Source organism: Heliangelus exortis, chromosome 16 (genome assembly GCF_036169615.1).
Source record: "Heliangelus exortis chromosome 16, bHelExo1.hap1, whole genome shotgun sequence".
NCBI lineage: Eukaryota > Metazoa > Chordata > Aves > Apodiformes > Trochilidae > Heliangelus > Heliangelus exortis.
In genome coordinates, this window is record NC_092437.1 from 8,528,814 (window position 1) to 8,553,459 (window position 24,646).

At 41.6% G+C, this 24,646-nt stretch overlaps 1 protein-coding gene and 1 long non-coding RNA gene across 5 annotated transcripts in view; one reads left to right on the forward strand and one right to left on the reverse strand.

Annotated features, from left to right (window-relative positions):
- NFATC2 (nuclear factor of activated T cells 2) overlaps window positions 1-6,205 on the forward strand; it is a 94,347-nt gene extending 88,142 nt beyond the window's left edge. For all 3 annotated transcript variants that reach the window (XM_071760011.1, XM_071760010.1, XM_071760009.1), the window contains one exon: window positions 39-6,205. In XM_071760011.1, the coding sequence (XP_071616112.1) occupies window positions 39-94 (56 nt within the window). In that variant the 3' untranslated portion in view covers window positions 95-6,205. The remainder of the gene's footprint in view (window positions 1-38) is intronic.
- LOC139803674 (uncharacterized) overlaps window positions 1-24,646 on the reverse strand; it is a 112,790-nt gene that overhangs the window by 5,684 nt on the left and 82,460 nt on the right. For both annotated transcript variants that reach the window (XR_011729106.1, XR_011729107.1), the window contains one exon: window positions 20,820-20,901. This is a non-coding gene — a long non-coding RNA (uncharacterized lncRNA). The remainder of the gene's footprint in view (window positions 1-20,819; window positions 20,902-24,646) is intronic.

The window sequence follows — 24,646 nt, forward strand, 5'->3', positions numbered from 1 at the left end:
GAAAGTGCTCTAACATGCCTTATTCTTTTATTTCACAGTTAACGAAATTATCAGGAAGGAATTTTCTGGACTCCCTGCCAGAAATCAGACATAGAAGAAGAGATTTGTGTGACAACTTTTACCGAATCCTTCCATAACTGACCTCTTAGGTCCTTCCAATGCCCCTGCAACCTCCTGCTTCCTTAACTGTTCATCTCAAGGCACCAATTCAATCCAAGGAACAATGTATTGGCATCAAGCTGACAGCCTTGACTAAGCAGCTCACCACCTCTCTCTGTAAACATGGAGAAGGACACCCTTCCTTTCATCCAAAGATCGTATTGTTCTCATATAACAGAGCATCTGTCTGAGGAAACTCTTCAAGCCTGCTGCAGAATATCTGTCTATGTATCAATCTATCTTAGTAATAAGTGAGAAGTGAGATGTCACTCCTGAACATCACACAAAGCAAGGGAGGTTATATATTAGTGCTTATTTGGGTGGGGTGGGAAACAGGGGAAGACAGAGTAATATATTCCGTAAAAGAATAATGACATTTTTTGGGTCACTAACAACAACTTGCTCTCCAGGTTTCAAAGCCCTTTTGAGAAATTTTATTGTTGTAGGAAACTGAGGCAACCCAAGCTTGCTCAGCCTTTATCCAGCCTGGGATTAAAAAGACATTTTTTTTCTGACTCTGAGCACTGTGATCAGTAGTTCAGTCACTTGGTATCAGCTGAATGCAGAAATTTTCTCCATTTTTCTTGTCAGGCTGGATAGGAATTCGAAGGAGAAGGATGCTAACAGAGAATCAATGAAAAGAGCAGTTCAGCAGTTGCAACACCTGTCCCAAGGTAAAATAGGAGTCAAAATAAATCCAAAGATTTTATGATTGAGCCTTATTAACATTTAGTAAGCCTATGAACACCTCATGGATATTTTTAAAGAAATTGGTGCTGTTTATTTTCATATAGAAACTGCTACTGGCTTGTAACTTATTTAGCAGCTGTAATGTTTAATCCTACAAGCTGCAGAGGAAAATAATTGCATCTTACAGAAATCATATGTTCCGGAGAAAGTATATGCTTACTTATATTCACCTTGTCTCTTTAGCTTTGCAAAGTTACCAGCAGTTTCTGGAAAGGTTAAATTTCCATGTGAGGTAATATTTTTGTTATGTTTGTATTCATGTATTAGAATATGCTGTATTGACACAGGCTCACCACAAGAGATAACCACTGCCACCTGCAGTGGCACAGCTAGCAACTTCAGAACATTTTGGAACATTTTGCTGTGTTGTTGCTACCACAGTGTGACAAAAGGCATCGTGAGCAGATAATTAATGTACAGTAAAAGACAGACTTAATATTGTAGGAAATACATAGTAATCTTTTTCTGGTTTTCTAAATGAGGAACACTGGAGCACAGAGCCTGAGCTCTCTTCTAGAAAACAGAGAATCCATCCTGTTCTCAGTGGTTCACAGTGACCTGCTGAATACCAACATACCCACAGCAGCAATGAGGTTACATGAATGGAGCAGCCCAGCAGAGCAGCTGCTTAATTGGTTCCCCAATAGAACAAGAAAGATCTTGCACAAACCCTGTGGAGTATGTGCTCAGCTCAACAGAAATCTTTTCAGGAGTACTGAGAAGGATGTGTTGTCTGCCACTAAAAGCTGGCACTTAAAGTCTGCAAGGTCTTCAGTTTTAGACTTAGAGATAGAAGCTGTAAGACTTTCCAGAACATCTGACTTAGGTCTCATCTATAACTGTGGATCTTAAACTGAAGCCTGAATTTCACAGGAGCAGCTCTAAGCCCTGGATTCAGCTAAGCCTAGGGACAGAACCAGAGCAGAGCCATTTCTGATTGCAAATCTCAAGCTGGTATTAACAACACCCCTTGGGGACTTTGCTTCTTTTTTCCCCTTGAAGTGCTGCTAACACACAGCTACAGTGCTAAAGCAAGTGCTGGCAGGTGTTAGGCCACTTGGTGAGACTCAAACCTTTTGTACAAAATTAGTACCCTGTGTCCCATTTCAGCAACACCAGAAAGTCACTGTCTGAGGATGCCTGGTTCTGGTGCTCATACTGTGAGCTCCATGTGGTTCATCAGTATGAATGGCAACTTAGCCAAGAGTAAGCCTGTTACCTGCAGAGGTGAAAATGGCTTTTTTTTTATTACTGACTTTTACAGAAACAAATCTGACGTTTGGACAAGCTGAAATTAATTATGCACAGGGGATTTACTGATCATTAAACAGCACTTGTATAGTACTCTGGCTCACATGCCTCAAATAAGTTAATTTGGATTGCTTTAATGCTGCCAGTTTGCCAGAATCTGATATACATTATGGATTTTATTTTTTTTTTAAAGCAACTGAAGTTTTCCACAATTTTGAAAAATGCCTCAGGCCAACCAAAAGTTGCCTGTCAGAAGCTCTTTGCTGCAGTTTTTGAGCAGACCAGTCATGTCTCTTGGTTTCACAGAATTCACATTTGGCAGAACCAAAAATTGACCAACTAATTTCTCTGATCCAACCTGTTAAATATTGGAGAAGCTTAAAAACAAAACACAAAAACCCCCAAATAACTGATGGAAACTTTCCTCAGATAGTTATATCTTCTGATAGCAAAGAAGACTGTCAACTTTTCAAATCTGTAGATGCACTGATGTATTCTGAAACAATTGCTGCTGCTTATTTGGTGATTGTCCCTAGCAACTGCTTGTCAATAGGACTCTGTACACAGATAAATAGCTGAGCTCTAAGGCAGATAACAACACACCAAACCCACTAACAACTGTCTCCTGCAATGAGCCATTGCAGTATGCAGCTTCATGATACAGACTTATTTTATTATTTTTATTTTTGCCACTGTCCCCCATTGATTATTTAAGCACCCCTCTCCTGTTTTTAACTATAATGCATAAATGTATGAAGCAGACAAGAAAAATGCAGACACATAAGCAAAGTCTTTTAAACCTTCAAAGGGATCCAGGCAGGCAGCAGACCCCTGAGCCCCCACAGTGTTCCCACAGAAGCTGCTCTGCAGAATGTCCCTGTGAACCAAGTGCTATTTACAAGACAAAGTTCCTATTGCTCTTACACCATCTTTCAGGCACCTTGGTACAGAGAGGAGGAGAGGATTTAAAAAAAAAACAAACAAACATGCTACAAGTGCTTTCCTTGTACTTGTCTTAGCTGTATTTCTTCCTCATTTTTAATGCATAGATATTAATCTGCACATATGTTAGTGTAGATGATACATATGTGTATTTATATAATACAGCCATGTGTGTATATATATATATACATATATTAACACACACAACTATATGGCTATATTATATAGATATGATGATATATGAACACACACAACCCCATTACACTCCTGGGTCACGATCCTGTAATTGGCTCCAGTCAGGCAGACCTGTGCAGGCACATGAAGCCAGCTACTGGATCGAGGGTTCATAAGATGTATATAGTACAGAGTACATTTTAGTGGTTTTATTTACAGTTACATGAGGTCAGGCTGTGCTCCTCTATCTGCTTTTACATGCAACTTAGTTAATAATGCAGCTTTACCCACATTTTATATTTATTTCTGGAGAAAAGGAGTATCCTCAGACATAGCATTATGCATTGTTGTCTCTTTTTAAAAAGAAAACTGCTATGTTAAAATTATATAGCTAGGCTGAAGCACTTCAAAATATACTATACTAAATTATTTCCTGTTCTCGCTGAGCAATGTTTTTCCAGTATTAATATTTTGTTACTTAATACAATGTGCTCTCTTTCTGTAGAAGCATTAGCTTAACCTGAGAAGAGTTAATACCATTTTGTGAGTAATTTGTTCTCACTTTATCTGGAAGATAGCCATATTTGCACATGAGGAAATTCTGTCTTTCCTCAGTTATCTGAATGTTTCACCACAGTGCCTTCCTGCCATTGTACCAAAGGCCGCCAAAATATATTGTCTACAGGGTGAACAACTCTAATGTATTTTCCATCAAAGTTTTACCATGCAAAGTACATGGGGCTTGCTGGAACTCAAAAGTTCATCTCTTTCATTTTTGTGTGTATGTGTGAAGGTTTGTTGTGTTTTGTTTTGGTTTTTTTTATACTTCCAATTTTCCATTCAAGCTTTGGCAGCAAATACAGGATGAGCTTCTATAAACTTCTGCATCAAATATATGAATACATAGAATAAAATAAAATATTCATGTAAGCAGTCTGAGAGAGGAAGGGGAGTTGGCAGATATCAGGAAGTTTCTTTTGTTTGGGTTGGTTTTTTTTTTTGGTTTTTTTTTTGTTTGTTTGTTTGTTTGTTTTTGTCAGTTACAAGTGTTGGAAGTACAGTTTGCCAGGAGAGTAATTGCTTGTGAAGATACTTGCAATGAAATATGAAGTTCCATTTTTGTTTTTCTCCATGAGAATGAGCAAAATGTAAGACCTGAACAACAGCGACGGAAGTGTCTAACGTACGTGTTTTTATTGGTAGAAAGAATGTAGAAGAGCCATGGGCTTTTTGCACTTGCTTTGTTTGTATCCATGTAAATATGTATCACTTCATCCTTCTTGTAGGAATACAGCATTTTCTGAATGTAGAATATTTCCAAAACCAGCACTATGTTATTCTCTATTGTATAAAATGCTGCTGCTTAATAACATATCTAAAACAGTTCTCAAGTTAGCTAGCATGGTTTTTGAAGTATATTTTGTAATCTGTATCTTTACAAAAAAGTGTCTATGCTTTTTCTCTGACCAAATATGCAACACCTTTTGGATTAAGGATAGTATTTATAAAGGAAGAATTTTCATTTTCTGAGTGTATTAATTTTCTACGCAATTGTTGTTGAGTGTTGTTGTCCTGAGAAAGATGTATTTGATAAATTTTTCAAGAGCTTCAAAGATAGCTTTAAATACTTCAGAAATATGTTTCTAAATATTTCAATCTGAGTTTTCCCCCTGCATTTCTTTCCAAATTGCTACTTAAGAGGGAAAAATTATCTGCCAGATGGAATTCAAGAAAATTTCTGTCTTAATTTCAGATCTTGAATCAATTCAAATCTTCATAATTTGCACCACTTAAAATCATCTGATGTTGCAATCTAGCTGCAATTCTGTTTGTTATTTATATTACATATTCCTGTGCAATGGGAAGAGACGCCAATGTTGGATTTAGAATGGGTGAATTCCAGTTTCTCCAGAAATCAACTGTTTTTCCTCCTCATCGTTTACATTGCAGTGATTTCTGACCTGTGATTGTGAGGCATCTGCCTGTCCTCACAAGTCAAAAGTTATAGCTCTGTATTCATCTCAGTTCAGAATTAAGAATTCACCTTTTTGAATGTTTGACATAAGATTGACATGTCATTTTTAATGCCTGCTTCTTTATAACTGCAGTGAGCGACAGCTGATAATAATTTGTTTAACTATGAACCAGTATTTATGGTCTGTTTAATATTTGTTTAGTTATTTTCATTGTTCCTGGTGTACAAAAAATTATAATAAATTGGTACCTGACCCACACTGCAACAAATTCCAAATGACAGTGCTGGTGCTGTTAAAGACCACACAGGCTGCAAACAAGTGGTTATCTGGGGAAACATTAAGATTTCGAGTTTCTTTTCAATAATTCATGAAATAGCAGAATTGAGTAGAAATTTTTAGATTGTGTCACAAAAATGAATAATCATTTAGTGTTTGTAATAGCCCAGAAATCCACAGGTGGGTGTGGGAGTAATTGATTATTCCAGGATTAAACTGCCATCATTTTACTGATGCTGATCAGTACCTTACTACACATGTAGTGTGGTAAGACCTGGGAAGAGAGAATCAAGGTACAGTTCAGGCTTAATTATGGTGGCTTAATTGGGACTTAGATATTTGTGTTTGTGTGTATGTAAGTGTGTGTAATTATGAAGCTATCCCTCTCCCTGCCCTCAAATCCAAGCCTCCTTGCTGAAGCCCTACCCTGTATGTTCAGGTAGAACTGTATGTTAATAGAAGAGTGAGTGAGCAATTATCACTCAGATCATCCTAGCAGATTTCTTTTTAATCAAACTGTTTGTTCAAAAGTCTAACCTTAAGAATTTATATCATTCACATTCTTACAACAACATTGTAAGCCTCCAATGTAATGATTTTTTTGCTATCTGTTAAATATTTTTTATATATTTCCTGTACTATGGTAGTTTAGCAATAAATGAAAGGCTATCATCCGCTGCATGAGTGTTTGGTCTGTTCTTAAATACCTCTTCACCTCTGATGATAAACAAGTGGGTGAGTCACCCACTCAGCATTCATCTTGTCCTCAGCACCCTGCTAAATAGTCACTGACTGGCCATGGATAAAGGTTGTAGAGTCCAGAGGAGTGCCCAGTACCCCACTGCTTCTGTATATGAGATTCATATGATGAAAAATTTTATTAATTTCCTAATTTTCTTATCGTCTGTTTTCCTTCAATTTTATATTCCCACCAACACCATGCCAATTAAAAAAAAACCAAAAAAACCCCAAAACACTAAAGAATCCACATCAGCAGATACTCCACAGAGTTTTTGCCTTTATACAGCATTAATTGTAAATGTCTTTCTGCATCAGTACAGGCTTTTTTCCGAGACTGGGGGTGTATTCCATTTAATTTTTTGTTCATCTAAATCTTAATCCTGCATTTCTCTACTGGAGACACTAAATGATACTTTTTTTCATACTGCTCTGTTGGAAGAATGCCCACAGCCTATTATGTCTCAGTAAGAGCTGAGTTTATATAGCGTGCAATTAAAGACATTTACCTTAACAAAATCAATATTATCCTTTGCATTTAAAAGCAGAGAATTCAAACCATATTTGATGCCTTTGTTGGACACAGAGCAAGCGCTCTGCTTATTCACAAAAGCCTCAGAGTGAGTGCCATGTGGAAGTTCTTAGCTCCCAGTACACTGTACAAAGGCTGGGAAGCTCATAAACCAGACAGGCTTTGCCAACAAAGAAGCTGTTACTGGAGAGAATGTTTTATGATGAGCAAATATATGGCACACAGGATTTTAGCTTTATTCAGCAACAGGAAAATTTAAGTAACTTAACCTGGAAATTCCACAGCTAAGGGCTAAGAACTTGAGCACCTGACCTGATGCTTTGGTTTTAATTTCTATCTTGAGTCCAAATTAAAAGACTAAAAGAGTACCCTAGATTTTTAGTCCTAACAGGAAATTTCCTGGATTTTATAGGGTGCTCATACCTTCATTCCCCTTCAACATAGCCAATTTTTTTCCCCAGTTTTACTTTTCATGGGAGCAGCAAGGAAGAAAAATTCATGTTTCTAATGAACATCTGGGTTTCGTATGAGACCTCGCGTGCTCCATTGTGTAAATATGCGATTTACAAGTTCCCTTTTTTTTTTAAAATACAAATGTAATTTACTCAATTTAAGAAGCTGTCTTTCAGCTTTCTACCAGATTCTTTTCAAAACACATCATCACTGGCTTGCTCAGGTAGCCACACTCAACAGGGCTGATGCAACAGGAGCTTTGCAGGAAAGCTGAGCTCCTGCCCAGCACTGTCCTCACTTTCCTTACCCCTGCTCACCTCTTGTGCCTTCCTTGGACCATCTGTGCCTGCAAGCAGCTGTTGGCTCAGTGAACTCATGTTGCAGGGGCTCGAATTATTTTTATTTAGGGAAGGGAAGGCCACAGTGCAGGATTTGAGCTGCAGCTGAATTGAAAGGCAAGCTTGCTGGTACAGCAGAACTGCTGAGGTAGTAAGGAACCACTTAACCTAAAAGCCCAAGGGAAGGGGGAGGTGGGAGCAGCTGGCAGGACCTGTACAGCACAAAAATGGGCCCAGCTGAGGCACTAGAGGTGACTGCAGCACAGAGGCACTGCTTTACTCTGTAGACAGCAGCACCAAAATTGTAGCCAAAATCAAGCCAGAGAGCAGGAAAGGAGACAGGCACATGAAGTAAAAAAAAAAATGTCTGACACTCAGATATAGTGTCAGATAATTATTAATTATAACCAGTAATAAAAGGATGCTTGGGTTCTTTTTGGAGCATTGCAGCCTATTAGCTCTCTAACTACCTTTGAGAGCTCAGCTCTGATCAGGGATTTTGGATTAAATGACCTTCCAGGCCAGGGATGGGGTATGGGGAGCAAGCAGCCAGTGTGCACCGTGCCATCTTTGTTTCCTTCAGAAACCAAGCTAAAACACGTAATGAACCTTCCTTGGCCAGCTGAGCAGTTATGCAAAACTGTATGCAACTAAAGAAGTTCTTTCTTAGTGATATTAAGTGCTGCCCCTTGGCTCTCAGTAGTGCCTGGGAATAAGAAACCACAGCTCAACTCAGACCCATGGGTTTTACACAGGATATATCCTGGCTCCCTGCCTCTGGTGGAGGTGAGAGGCAGTGGGGTCTGTGCCAGCCCCACACGGGGAGCCTTGAGCCCTCCCCTCCAGCAGCACTGTGAGGAAAGAGCAGAGGAAATATGACTCAAAGATCCCCTGGGAGCAGGTTGGTCCATCCTCCACCTCTAGCTGAGAGCAGCAACCAAGAATGCCTATTCCAAAATACTGCTGAAGATTTAGAGTGGATTGAGATATCAGATATTGGGAACCTCCCTCCAGCAAAGCCACAGTGACTGCCTGCACCCATTTGCCCTCCTGGCCCTTGGTGGGAGCCAGCAGCAGTGTGACAGAGGGGAAAATATTACAGCCTCTGTCCCTGTAGAGCAGGGGTGAATACTGTGATTTTGTGGCAGGCCTTTAATGATAGCTCAGGAGTAATCACAGAAGGAGTCAAGTTTAAGTTGTATTAAATTTGACAGATAATATCAATGACACTTAGCTATGTGCTTCCCCTCCAACCCCAAGTTCACCTTGTTTTGCTATGTTAGAAGTTGTCACAAACCACAAATCCATGTGCCTTAACTTTTCACAACGGTTGATTTCAAGTCATCAAAAGTCATCAGTCAGAAGTATGCACCATCTCCCACCCAACCTAATGACAAGAGACCTCCTCACATCTTACTGAGCCATTCCTTGAAAGCATTTGCCCTGTACTGATGTACTGAAGCCACTTACTAACACTGTCCTTTATCTACCAGAATACATATCTTCTAGCTGGGAAAAAAAAAAAATCAAATTGGCAAAGGGAAGGAGCTAAGTTTTCATCTGTGCTCTGGAAGCATATGCAGGAAGGATGACTGCATTGCAGGCTTACTGCAATGACCAGCAAATTCTCCCCATCCCAAATTAAAAATAAAGGGTTTCCAGGCCAAGAAAGACATCCATGGGAAACAAGGCTTCATTAGTGTAATTTACTTACAGTGTCTTCAGAGCACAGGAATTTCTAATGTCTCCAGCCAGCAGCACCACAAGCTTCTCGGGTGTTGTACAGGGACCTCAGCAGCAGCAGCAGAGCTACTGGGCCCCATGAAGTGTGACAGACTGGCCAGACTCACCCTGCACTGTGCTGGGTAAGAGCATGTGTACATGACAGTGATGGGAATTCATGGATTTTCTATGCCACAGGGTATGATTCAGTCAAAGTGAAGCTTCATTAACTGGAAGGTTATTGTTCCTAAGGGCAATACTAAGGTCACAGCTCTGACTTGCTCCCAGTGGACAGTCTTAATGTATCAAATACCTGGCAAAGCTGGGTCACTGGTGAGACAAATAGTCCTGAAGGTTTAAGTTGTCCTACATAGTTTTTCTCATGGACCTTTTATACAACCTTATTAAAAGGCAAGTGGTATAATGAAAGCCTTCTCAGATGCCCGACTGTATCAGCACAAGCAAGTCACTGAAATTTAACCCCAGTTTAAGGTTTTTCACGTTAGACTTCACTCAAGGAAACGAGAGACCTTTCTTTTTTGCATTGAAGTCTCCAGTGAGTAGCTCAGTCTACCACTTGCACAGATGTATCTTTCTTTCCTTACACTTTTTCCCAGTTCTAAACTCAGACAGGTCTATAAATCAGGATTCATACTGGATGATTATACAGGTCTCTTGCAAGACAACATTTTGGCTTCGTTTACCTTTTAAAAGACCATATAATGTAAGAAACAAACGGAAGGAATAAATGTAGTTGAACCATGCCCACATATCATACATTTTCTAGGCTTTTTACAGGAATGGGCTATGTAATACTTCACAATAGCACTGCTCCCTCTGTGAGCAGGCTGGGATGCAGGCTGGGCCCAAAGCAAAGTTTATAGAAAAATTGTGCTTTAGTCTCCATGAAGGGTTGTTTTTATTATTCTTTTTCCCTTAGCAAGGAAAAAAAAATGGAGAAATACATCAAAGAATTTGCAGCAGCACAGAATATCACTGCCATCTGCAGGGGAGCTGCGCTCACCGCTGCCGCACCGATCCTGCAACCCTCTGGCAGCAGAGCTGCTGCACCTCAGACATGGCACAGCACAGCCTGGCACAGCACAGCCTGGCACAGCACAGCCTGGCACAGCACAGCCTGGGGCATCACCCCTCACAGCCTTTGGCATTACACAGGCACTCTCAGGCTGTGGCCGGGCTGTGTTTGTTGGCAGAGGAGTTTCTGCCACCCCTAAATCCTCCCTGCTTTGGCAGCAAAAGATGGAAGTGCTGCAAAGCAGTTATCCCCCTCAACAGACAGACAGACAGACAGACAGTCAGACAGACAGATGGACTTACCCGAGCACGGGGAGATCTGGCCAGCCTTTCACAGACCAAGACAAAGGCAGCAGACACCCCCACCCTCCCCTCCAGAGCTTCCCAGCTTCTCCAGCTCTGGCAAGGCTACACCAGGGCTAGGAAGTGTTCATGATTGTGAAAACTGTTTGTATGGAAGACCTGGCTTTTCCAGTGCAGTTGGGTTCACCTGGTGCTGGGCAGTTCCATTTCCCTTGTAAGAAAGCAGGGAGTTGTGCTGGGCTGAGCTCTGCTGCCACGTCTCATGCACTGGACAGAGGGTGACAATCACAGATCAAACCCTTTTCTCTCAATCACAGCAGTTTTGTATTAAATCAGTGTTTGCACAGCTGCTGCAATGGCTACACTGCTTCCTGGCCTACTTCTCCATTCCCCCAACACAGCACACTCCTGGCAGTCTCCAAAACCCAATCACCCCATTTCACAGCTGGGAAAAACCACACCAAACCTTCCCAGCAAAGAGCAGCCGGGCACCAGCCCTGGCTCCAGTGGGGGAATGGAAACCAGAGTAAGGAGGAAGTCCTTGTGCCCTACACAAATTGATATTGCCTGACCACAGACCCTACAATTTGTCTGGTTCACACAACAGGGAGTGGGTTTGGCAACAATTAACCCTTTTAAAAGTCTCTCTCCATTCTTTTGAAACAGGTTAAGCTAAATACATGGGATTCTTATAACTAAGGAGCTACAGCTAAACAGCTAAACTTTGCATTGGTTACAGTCCAGGACTAATCCAGGGTTAGAGCCTGACACTCCAAGACACCCCATCTGAATGTGCCAGAGCTTTGGCTGGTGGAAATGTTGGAACTTACCCCTGATTTGTGGACTTGGAGCCCATCACATGTTGATGAGATCTCTTGTACATATGTTGTGGTTTTCTCCAGTTTCTGAAATAAGCAGGTTTGAAATGAGACAAGACTTTTTAGAAAAGCTGTTAGAGTTCTTCAAAACCCCCACACTTCTATATTGCAGAGAGCAGCACCTGACGATGGCTCACTGACACTGCCTCTCAGGAGAGAGGCGTTGAGGAGCAGAAGCACCCAAAGGACAGTTCACTTCTGCATGAGATTCATTCATCAGGTGCTTTACACACAATCAGAGCTGTAGGCTGACCTGGATAGAGCTGGAAACATACACATGCCACCTGGCTGTCACTTTACCCACAGCATTTCTCAGTGGTGAAAGAATCCGAGAGCAACAGAAATAGAGTACAGAAATATTTGTAGACAAACCAATGAGAGAATTGTTGCAGGTTAAGATGTCTCCTTTGAATAAATATGCAAGCTCACATACCTGTGACTAATGAGCAGGACAGTCCATGGGGTTATGTTACTGAAGACATGGTACTTTTCTAGCAGGTAAGCTCCTACACATCAGTGTATCCAGTTTTCCGTGTGAGAACCTAAACCAGACAACCCCCTATGTTCACTGTCAATCACTCTCAATCAAAACATTGCAAATTTTTAAACATTTTAAAAATCCCCCCCTCCTTTTTTTTTTTTCACTCACACAGCACAAATTTCTCAAGGAAATACTCAAGCCATGTTTGTACAGATGGTGAAACTGAGGGGAAGGACTCATCCAAAGCCCCAGGCTCCAGCAACTGCCATGATAACTAGGGACAGAATCCAGCTACCAAAAGCCTGAGCCCAGCTGAATACCCATGCTGCCACTCCCCCAAATTCATGGTTTGAGGTGGCTGTTGGCATTCCCAAGGAATGACCCCTGAGGAAGAGTGAGTGCTGGCAGAGGGCTGGCTCTGTGCAGAGCGGAAAGCAACCACTGCACTCAGGTCCCACGGAATTGTCTGGCACGGAAACCACAGATCACATTGACATTGTTGCTGTTGGCAAGGGGTATCTGGTAGAGAAACACCACCCTGTTATTCTGCAAGCCTTTGTTTCTGATTTATGGATCCCTCTAAAATACAACCAAAAGGTATTCACTTCATTTATAGCGTGTGGTAGAGAGTGTGATTTCAAGAATTGCAAAAATACCTTCTAAATTTGCTGCAAAGACAGCAAATTCCAAACCCATTTCCTCTCTAATGGGTACGGAATTTGCATACTAATAAAGAAGTCACTGAGTAGTTGCCCTGAGTAGAAATTCAAGGTGTATTTACTGCCTTGAAAAAACATGGTTTCAATAATCAATGTTATATCTCAGATGTCACTAGTGGCTGGGATTACACTCTGTGTATATTGACTTTATATGTGACCGATGGAACTGTTTTCCCCTGCTCTTCCCACTGGCTTGGGGATACTTATTTCTTCTAAATTCTCAGTTTAATTCTATTCTGACTCTTCACATGCTTAATGGCATCTCTTGGTTGCTAGCTGTCTCTACATTTGTTCTCTTTATGGTTCTTAAGTTGAGATCCCTTGTGGGCACTGGTTTACTCAAAACCTTGTTTGAACCAGAGTTCTTTAACCTGTTGCATATTTTTCTGTTCACCTTTGTGCAATTGGAATATCCCTCTCTAGAGCTCTGGGTCTCTGAGAGGTATAAACTCCAGCTGAGCACAGTATTGACTAACACTGTCTCTGCAGTCATGGTCTTGCCCATCAGCAAGTATTGAACCAGCCTGCTGATAGCATGGGGCCACTATTTTCCCAAACCATTTTTTACCCTTAGCTGTTAAACAAAAAGAGAAGGAGAGGGAGGGGAGTTCGCCCACGAAGCATATTTCTTGGTTGCTGAGAGACTTCAAATCTCCCTAATGAATAAACATAGCACACTTAATTTTGTTTATGAAAACAGACTTATTGTGATGGCAAAAAGCATGAGTCAGTGCCCTGAGTGAAGGATTGTGCAGCAGCTGGAGACACTCACCAAAGAGCAAAGCCTCAGAAACCAGAACAACTCACATCTCAACCAGTGCCAAGAGATGCAATTTCTTCTTTAACAAAAACCACCAAGATACAGGGAGTGGGAGAAGTTGTCCTCGTGGCCTGGCACTTGGCTGTTGGGCAAGTATTGCCATTGCTATGAAACAGCTGAGAATTTGTGAATGAGCAGCTGAGAGTGGGCACCCTGCACGCAGCCCAGCAGCATTCTAACAATGCTCCTGAGTAGCTGGTCTGAGCCTGGCTGTGGGTTTGGGCTCCTGGGTAACAACTTCAGAGCTGCTGCTGGTTCCTCACTGAAATACAGCAGACACACAACAGTAGGGAAGGTATATTTAAGCCCTTCAAGGAAGATGAATTGCTGACTCCAAGAAGCATATTCTCTCTTTATCTCTATACCCCCTCTATTATTGCCTTTTATTTTGCTTGGACAAAATGATCAAAGTGGGATTTGAAATTATCGCTGTGGCTTCCTGACCTGGTGAAGGTCCTGAGGCTTCACATAAGCAAGTGCAACAGGAAAACTATTTCCTTTGACTAATTTTACTGTCTGTACTCACCATTAGACTTATTTCCCATATACATGCCCCATCTTCCAAAGGGAACGTCTAGTGTGTAAAATGGACACTGCAACATGCCTGTAAGGAGCTCCAAGAGGCAGAATGTGCTGTCCTCCTCACTGGTGTGTCACCCTGCCACCAACACCCTTGCAGACCAAGGCTTAATAGGTCTTCATCTAGTCCTCAGCACATTACTGGTGCTTCATAAATCATGCCAGCCCTTCCTTCAGATCATGGGCCTTTTGTTTTTCTTCCTCAGTTTCACTGATGTAAATCTGCCATGTGTGCACGAGGCTCTGCCATGGTGATGAATGATCCTGAATAAGGACCCACTTAGCCAATTTTCACTGTACAAAGTTTCATTGTGCACAGCAGGGTTAACACACAGGGCTCTGTTCAAATAAAATGAGGTAAACAGAAGTTCAACGCTTTTCCTTCCTTCCTTCCAAAAAAAAAAAAAAAAAAAAAAGAAAAAAAAAAGAAAACCATTTTCTGAAGACCAGGCATATTAATAAACCTAAAATTGCTCATCCTACATTGATCCACAGAAGAATATAGAGAATATAAGCACAAACCATAGCAAGAAGAAGGTTTTGAGGTGCCACAGGGAACACAGCAATAGATGGCACTGTGTGCACTGCAGGAGGCAGAGCAAGCAATTCAGGCTCCCTAAAAATGCCCCCAAAGACTGAAACAGGTAGCAATTAACCATTTTAAAATTCTCTTTGTTCTACTTTCCACAGAAGGCAGAGAAGAGCCCATCAGTGATAGTGCCAGCCCCCAGCACACACACACAGCCACTGCTCTTGGCAGCCCTGACTGGCACACCCAGCTCCCCCCCGTGTTTTAATGCCCCCACAAACAAGGCTGCCAACTTTCATCAGCTGGCTGGAGAAACAAAAACATTGCAGCTGCATACTTGGCCTCCAACTATTACATATTTTTAAACATCTACTCCACTGGGAGTGACCCAGAAAATGGAAGGTAGGTGCTAAATTAGCAGGTTTTCCATACAGACCTATAGGTAGTATCTTGGCTGGCTAAAGACAACCAGGAAAACATTATTTTGGCTCTGGGATGTCCATTACTAAGGGACCTTTCAGCTTTTGCCATATAGCAAAATGGGAGCATGGACTGCTGAAAGTTGTACTTTGCCCTACAACCACACAGTCATTTAGTATTTTCAACTATTTAAACAGGTCCTCTAACAAGCCAAAACTATTGCAGCAAACACATCACACCTGGTAGCAGAGGAAGGCAGAGGAGGGATGGGACTCGCGGATTTTCATCATCAAAGCCTGAACCTTTAGCCAAAAATTAAATAGTTATAGAAAATAAGAACTAAATAATAAAATTAAAAGAGACCATGACTTCTACATGGTGAAAGGTCAAATTAGTCCTATGGAAAAGATGCAGCTGGAGGGAGCAGGCCCCCCAACAATGTCTCATTCCTAACACTGTGCCACATTTCTGAGTTTACACAGGTTCAGAGGTCTCAGCAATACATTTTCAGGGACCCCACAAGGTGCCTCAGGCTTTCAGTGCTGTGCTGATGTGGTTGCAGAGGGCATAATATATATATATAGGATGACCAAGGTAGATTTTCACACTGATTTTCACCAGCACACATTAAAATACAGGCACAAAGTTCTGAGAGGTGAGTGTTAATCATTCACAGTGCTACTGGTGTGTTATATTAGTTGTTTTTACCTTTCATGTGTTTTCTTTGTCAGTATGATTAATTTGCTTTCTTCTTCATCCAGCCAGTGTTCCTGGGCACTGTGCCCCATGTTATGAGGAAGCTGTATTTCTGGGAGGTTATTTGTTCAGCATCTTTCAACAATAACTATGTTCAGCTTAAAAAAAAAAATCTATTAAAAGGGTGCTCTGTACTAAGTGGAGCCTTGGATAAATAAAAGCCAGCAAGAAATACTAGAACTCCTTCTGTAGTTAGTCACAGTTCAGTGCTTTCTCTTACTGTAATTCACAGAAAATTGCCATAAAAGAAAGTTAAAACCGTGATCCTAGACATTTTTTTTTCTTGTTCCCCAAAGCTCAAAATGGTTGAATCACAGATGGATCCTTTTCCTGTTCTGATCAAATAGTGACTTTTCATGCATCTTCAATACATTCCCAGTTCTTCATCTGCCACAACACCAGCAAATGGAAGAGTATGTGACACCAGCCTAAACACAATGTCAGGCATTACAGGCAAAACTCCTCTAGCTCTCACAAAAGTCAAGCTTTTCTGATTCTCTGGCTCCAGAACACAAAGCTGGCATCACCACTCTTCCCAGCAGCATCCCTGACACCCAGAGGGCCTAGAGATGTGGTTTGCCATTTTGTTTTGTGCTGCAATGCACCTGGCACAGAAAGGTCTTGGCCTTCATAACCATCATACTCAAGATAATTATAATGATGAATAATAATGTTCCTATATGATCAATTTTAAATAGTTGGTATCTAAAAGTATTTATAATTCAGGGGGAAAAATATCTACTAAAAACTAGTTCTGTGGTACTAGATTTGGCTCCAAGCAGCCCCTTAAAAACAAATGAAAAAAAAAACCTAAGCACTGTAGATTAGTTGGCTTTTCACCAACCAAGTCTTGATTGAAAATTAAATGCAGATGTGAACAGAAGAAAGCAGCAATTTCAGCTCTCACAGCAGCCTCTTGTTGTTGGCACGCTCCAGAAAAAATATCAGTGCAAACTGGTACTGTCTGGACCACGCTGCAGCCTTCGTGGCAATTATGTGGCCAGAGTGTTCCTGCTGTCCCCATTAACACCAGCAGTGCTTTCTGCAACAAAGTGAAAGGAAGGATTAAGGCAAGCAAAAAAGAAAAAAGAACTCACATGGGAAGGGGTATGTATGCAACTCAGTGCTTGGAGTGTAAGTGTAAGCCAAGAAAATAATCCTTTGGCTTGTGTCTGGAGATGCCTGGATAAGGAGAGTCCTCCTGCACAGGGTAAATGGTAGCTCCATCACCCTAAATTGTAACCATCAGCCAGTCTTCCCCTGGAAGACAAGGGGAAGACAAGAACTAAGCAGTTTCAAACTCCTTTATTTTAGAAAGAGAAATGAAGAAGAAAGAGAGAGTGTGATGATAAAAGATGTTTTGTGTTGTACTGGCAGAGGAGCAGAATTGATGATGTGATGAGTCAGTTCCCTCTCCAGTATTAACAATCCTAAACATGCATCTTCCAAAAGCAGCCTCTGTTTGGGGTCCTGGACTCTAACATTGGCAATACTTTCCTTGGGACAAAGATCTGTCCTCTCTCAAACTTAACTCTTCTTATGGGGTAAAGAAAACTACCACTGCACCATTACAAATTCCTCCAGGGGCAGAGGGGCTGCTCAAGTTGCTGGTTATCTTCAGGCCAAGAGAATATTTTATATCAAAATAAATTTCCCTAGTTATTGTAAAAAAATTCAGCCTATTCTAACTTGCCATACACAGAAATACAAAATTAGACATGAAGAACTGAAAGTCATATCCACTTCCATGTGCAGAATTGAACTTTGAAGGATTCTTTTATTTCTTTTATTTCTTTAAGTTCATGCTACTGGATACACTGCCCTGCACTCACAAACACTCACTCCCTTGTGCAGGATGCACACAAATGACACATTGTTGGCAAAAAGATGTTCAAAATGAGACTTGATTCAAAGACCTGCTCACCAACAGCAGTAAAAATTACCCTCAAACTTTCTTACAGAAGCAGAGCCAGAAGGTAACTGTCCCTTTCTTGAGTAATTATCTCTGGAGAGTGACACATCCTGTGCAAAATGGACAGGATACTCTTAGCAGTGTGTTTTTAAGAAGAAAATAATTAATTCTGTATTAATAGATAGCCCCAGAGCATTACTTTTCTTGATACTGTCTCAGTTATCTACAACAATAATCTAATAACAGAAATACCACTGAAGTAGAGAGAGTGGAAACAAAACCCTTGCATTAGAAAACCATTCACCAACATGTCTATGGATAACGTATCAGCTCTGCTTTGTGACTCATCTCTGAATCTACAACTATTTAAATACCACAGTTCTTTGAATTTTATGTGGTCACGAAAAATAGCAACAGGCAACTGAACTGACATCCTCAATGTGGAATACTTCGTTAAGGAAAGCTCTCCAACTAGCCATTTGCTTTCTCTTCCCCCTTTTTCTTGCTTATTGTCTTGGATTCCAACCTCCTTTTTCTCTCAAGAGAGCATCCAACCCCAAAAAGCACACCCCACAACATTGCAGAACCATTTTTGAAAGAAACGTGGAAATATTCTATGAATTTTTACAGGAACAGTTTTCATATTCTTTACACAGTAAGACTCTAAATATTTCTCATTACAAAGAAGTTCCTTAAAGTTCTCTCTGTGTCATTCAGCCTTCACTGTTACCACGCCCAGCAAAAGAACAACGAAGATAGTGAATAAATTAATTGCCTGGAACATCTTCAAAAAGTACAACTGCAAGAACCTTGGCTCTTTGTGGGCTCAAGTTGGTTCATCCTGCAACTACCACAGCAGCTCTGACCGCCCTGTGCACTCCAATCCCACCTTGAAACTTCCTTCCCAACCACAAAAGGTGAATAATAAATTAATTGGGCTACTCCAAAACACTGAGCTCAGAGCTGATGATGGGGGACAGGCCAGGGACAGCACATGCAGGGTGCCTGGAGCAGCACTACCAAGGTGACCAGACATCCTCCTCTGCACCCTTCCACTCAGCCTTGTCTACAGAGTTTGGGTACTGCAGGCAGCAACTCAGCACAGTGAGGACCATATTAGTCCTTCTACCAGCAAGGAAACATGCTGACACCTCTCTTTTAATAAAAATACCTGTTTTAACATTGCTCAATAATCAAAATCCTGCCACTGAGAACAGTTGCTAAACCCACTTCAGATCTTTATGAGTCTACAGTCTTCAAAAGAGAAAGTGAGGAAGTTCAGGTTGCAGACACCCAGTACCACTGTAAGATGTAATTTGTCATCACAGACACCCCAAAACAAAGGCACTATGGCAACATAAAACTGTGGGCCTGGAAATTCTACATAAATATTATTTCACCTGCACTGACACATCTTAGCTATTTGAAGTCAATGAGACAGAATGGTGCCATCCATTTTGAAGAGCACACCAGTGGATCAGTAGGCAAGCCACTAAAAAGGCTGATTAGCACAAACTAATTAAAACCAGAAATCCTGGCTCATAGTCCCTCCTCCCCCAACTGGAAGCTCTGCCTAATCAGGCTCTTTCCTCCATCCTGACACCAGAGTATCAGAGGTCTTTCTCTGTCTTGTAGCTAACCATTTCTGCATGAAAACTGCTTTTCTCAGTTTATTCTTTCTGTCCTACCCACTTCATTTGTGTGGGGGGTGTATTCAGACTTCTGCAGCTGAAATACTCCAAAAGACCCCCTGCAGCAGGAGCCTCTCTCTGACTCTCTCCTGAAGGTCAAGCAACGTGCCAGCATCTCCCAGGTACCCCTCAGATACTCAAGGGTTTGAAGTGCCATAGAAAGGACAGTCAGGACTTCTAGTCCTGTGGATTATGAGAAAAATCTCTTTCTTCAAAAGATGACCCAAAAGGGCTTGATCTCAGAGCCTGCCTGCAGACAGAGGCCATGTGTGTGTGAGCACAGGCACATGGGGACAAGCTTCATGACACGCAAATTTCTGTCCATTTGGTCAGCTCTTGGTCTGGTGGTAATTTGGGTCTGCTGTGCACACAGAGCATTTCAATCCAAATTTGGGATTCATGATGGAAAACTCAACTCCTGTATGCACAGCCCTGCTTTTGTCTAATCCACTCAGGCTGCACTGATGAGAGCCTGGGTCTGTACAAAGACACCCATTTTGCTCAAATTCTTCTCTCAAGAGACAGCTAGAGCTGGGCTTGAGCCTGTGCCAGAGCTTGTGTGAAAGTAAGTTGCTCATGGGCAAATCTGGATTTGGAAGTGGATTTGAACATATGGTCCATTAACAGAGTGAGCATATCCCAAAATCTGGGCGATCTGGCTCTCCTGAGCTTTGTGGCTGTTGACCCTGAAAACCTCAAGATCGACCATGATTTCAATGGCAATTACAAGCAGAGCTTTCCAGTTACTCTGGAGCTGGATTTTCAGCCTTTCTCCTGTTGCCAGAAAGGACTTTAGAGCATGTGCCTTTCAGTTCCTTTGCCATAGAGCCCTGTCCTGCACTGGGACAGCGTGAGCCAGAAACCACTTGGAGCATGGTTGGAGCCTCCACCCAGAGAGATTTAGGTTGTTTTCTGCAACTTCTGCCAGTTCTTGCCTACTTTCTTTTAGACTGCAAGTATCTATCAAGCTCTATGGCTCTAACACTTATCTCACGTGTGCCAAAGCATGTATCCACCTGCAATATTCCTGATACCATGTTCACTGAGAGAGAATTTGTCTGGGAACTGGGATGAGAGGAATGCATTAGGAGCATTAGGCCTTGCCAGTGGTAACCACTCAGGTGACATCCCTATCTCCTGGAGAGGGATGCAATGTGTACATTGCTCCCTTCATCATTCTCTAAAGGAATTCATGACATCTGCAAAACATTACAGTCATTTCAAAGAAACATTGTCTACGTTGAGTAGAAGTATTTAATTAGCACTTCATTTAGAGCATGTGGTATAACTCACAGTTCCATTTTGGGCCCAAGATGATTTTCAAGGGTGGGTGGAAAACAACCAAAAATGCCAGGAGGCCAGTGCAGTTTGTAACAGCCACTCACCACTGATTTCTGTTTTCATGTTACTGCAGACTTTGCAGAAAAGCTGCTATAGTTTGTAGCCCTGGTGAACTCCAAACAGACCCTGAAAGTAAATACACACAAAAATAAGTCATAGGAAGGACTTTTAAAAATACCACGTCACCTCTACCCTGGTTCTCCTCTGTGGCTGCTCTGCAGGTGAGGCCTTTCAGGAGGGGGATTGCTCCTGGGGCTGCAGGTTGAGGAGATGGAAGCTCCCTCCTTAACCATCCCCCATGCCCAGACATGCAGCAGGGCTCTGTGCCTGGGTCCTGCCTCACCCAGGGATGCCCAAACATGAAGCAGGGCTCTGTGCCTGGGTCCTGCCTCACCCAGGGAAGCCCAAACACTTCAGACACCCCTGAGTCATCATCTCTCCCTAGGATGAGTGGAACATGTTGCTGGCCAAAGCTGGAACCAGTTTGTACTGTGGGCAGTGCATGGAGGGGTGATTTATCTTGGTGAATACACATCTACAATTATTGATCATCACTTGCATATTTTATGTGCTGTGTTTCAACAAATTTCTATACCGTAGCCACCTCTTTGCAAAACTCCTCACTGCTGGAAGTGACACTAATAATCTATTTTTCACATTTAATTTTGTTAGCATATTTCCTTCCAGTATCACACTCTACCCAAATGTGGCCATTATCATGCAGTTATCACTAGGGACTGGAAATGACACAATTTATGGACAAGCAGATCTGCTGCCATTTGATGATGAGAGACTCACACACAGAATTCAAACATTAATACTAGATGGAATGCAATACACACCTCTGGAACAGATTTCTGATTTCCAAAATATAGCTAACAGAATACTAAGATTGCTGCAAAATTTATGGTTCAGGCTATAAAACATTCTTCTGAGACTCATATTTTATAATCTGCCTTTCAGTGCCAAACATCTTCTGTTTTCACCCTGTGTGTGCATAGCATGCAGCTCTGAAAACCTGGAGATGCATTTATAGGCACTCTGCAGCCTTCCTTTCTGTGTGCACTGCTGCTAGTCTGTATGTAGCTAAACAGACTTTCTCTGGCAGGCAGTTCTGAACACACTATTATTATGGGTACAAACCTGTACTTCCTTTGAAAACAGAGTCAATAATGTTTCATGAGGTAGAATGCTAATCTTGTATCTAACACTGGGAAGCTTTGTTCTTTGCAATGGTATTTGAACTCCTGCCTCTTGAAATGTTGTAGTGTTAAGGAGCTGTTTTGTGCCTCATGGGCTTATATATCTCATAGCACTATGCAATTTAGTGACTCTGCTCCAGCAAATTATAAAGCCTATGATGGACTATAGTCAGACACAGTGCATGAACAATGTGTGCCACCAGGACAGCTCCCCTGGGGTCTCTTAGCAAATTAAAAGTTTGGTCCCAGTTTGACAAACTGTGAATGCAAAAGGTATTTGTACTGATATCTGCAGTTACTGTGACTACGTGTCTGCCACAGTAACAGCAGTTGGGAAAGGCTAAATTTGCTTTTCACAATTACATGATTCAAAATACATACACACACTCCTGGGAAAGGCATGGCTATTTGGCTCCAGGCTGTTCCTGCAGAAGTCAGTAACTGAGTATGAGTGTTAGCAGATGCAGGATCAGCACTTCAGTGCTGAGCATCTCTGTAGCTGCTTCTTTGCAACTGCAGAACAAGGAAGAGTTGAGTGTTGGGGAGAAGCAGCACATCTAGCAGCCTTCTTGTGGAAGCAAGGATGGGGAAAGTGAATACAGGGGCAAGAGGTCTCATGGGAAAGAACCTTTGATTTACATTATTTGAAGAAGCAGAGATAGGACATAATGAGGAGATAGGAAAGACATCTTAAGCTGTGATTCTGCTGGCTTTCCTTCTCCTCTCTGCATATTCCCTGGAAGGCTTCCTGGTGGCACAAACTGCTTCATGTGTATCTTGTTTATTTTTGGCCTGGTTAACTTCCTTTGGAGCCAGCCCAGCCCCTGTTGGGAACATAAGATAAATCTGGATTCATTTGAAACTCCCTTTTGCAATAGACAGGGGTGTCCTTGTCAACATGTCAGATTAGGAATGCTCCATTTGGTTTAATGGAGCTGGCCCTTGGTTTAATCCAAAAGGCTCCATAAACTTCCACCGTCATTTATGCTCTGAAACTTGTTGCCTTCAGAATTACAGATTTATTTATTATCCTTTAAAAAAAAAAGTGTCTTCCTTGATAAATTGTATTCCTTTGCTCTTTGATTTGCTAGTAAATCAATTCAATCATAAGCACCAGAGATGCTTCATTTATTCTGGCATAAAGAAGTGTTTTTATCAATCTGAAAATGATAGAATTTTAATGAACTGTGAAGTTAAAAAATGCAGGAAAGAATAGAGGAAAAATGACTGCAGTTCAGAGTGGAATCAGAATTAGTTCTTCTAACACAGCTTTCCCAGGTGTTATTGGCAAGTAATTTCAGATGTGTGCAACTTCTGAAAAGTTGCTCTAATTGTTATTCTCTTACCTCACAGAAAGCTAAACTCATTCATTGCTAAAGGAGATGACTGGGGTAGTACAAACAGTCTTTTACATTAGTAAATTGTAGACTTCTCTGAGCTCTCACTTTATGGCAGCCAAAATTTTCTAAATACTGAATCAATCAGAAAGCCTCCCTGGATTTTTGTGAGAATGGATAGCTATGAATTTAGTGTAGTGAGCTGGCACTCAGAACATCCGAGTTTAAATCCCATCTCTGGCATCTACAGCATTTGGCACCCACCCATCTATTGTATGATTTTCAATGACTGTCTTCCATTTCCCAGTCCATGGAACAGGATAATGCCCTTTCCTCCCACTCCCATTTTGTCTGTCTAATCCAGTTAGGTGAAAAATTCATCAGAGCAAAGCATGTCCTCTCATGGACACTAACCAGCCCCTGCAACCAGCCAGGAGGGACCTGGGCAGGTCAGGACTTGATATTAATATGGTTTGTCCAATATAACAGATCTTTCAGAGACTGCTCAACCCTTTTGGAGGAGGCATCTTGCTCCAGTTTGAGACCTTATAAACCCAACTCTGTCATTGGTTTGCTAACATTCATGTCACATGGGAAGGGCAATTGTTGATGGGAATGCTGCTGCAACTCTACCTGAGTGTCCAAGTCAAGCTGCTGTAGTGTGAAGAAGTTACTGTTCCAAAAAAAAGCGGTTCTTACGATGGACAAAGCCAGTAAAATTTTGAAAGTTTCTTAAATTTACCAAGAATCTCAGCTCCATGTACAATAAGCACAGAAAATGGGGGGGGGGACGACCTGGGAGGGGGCCTTTTTTTTCTCTTTTCAAATTGCAGATAAGGTGATTTTCATCACTGTCAATTTTTTAGTCCAAGACATTTAAAATTTATAAATTCTGGGTTCTAGATAGTGTGACCTAAATTTGCTTCATAAATAGTAGGCTCAGAGTTCCCGGGGTGCTGATTCTGTACTGCCCAGCTGATGAGCTGCAAGGCAGAAATGTTTGTTTTCCTTTCATATGTACATAAGTAACTACTGGAAACCAAATCCAATCCAAAGAAACCTGACTGCATCATGACATAAACACTTATATCCTGGCTGACCCCAGGATACTAGTTGGTAATTTAGCATGCTAGATACTGTGACCTCAATGTGAGCTCTGCCCAAAACTCTGCATGAAAAATGCTAATCCCTACAGAACAACAGACTACAGGAGATGTTTCTATCTCTGTTTCTCAGATCCTTGAGCCCGATCTTGTATTGACATCAACAAAAAAGCACAGAAAACAAACCCCAACACAAATATGCACAAATATGATGGACTCTCCAACAGAC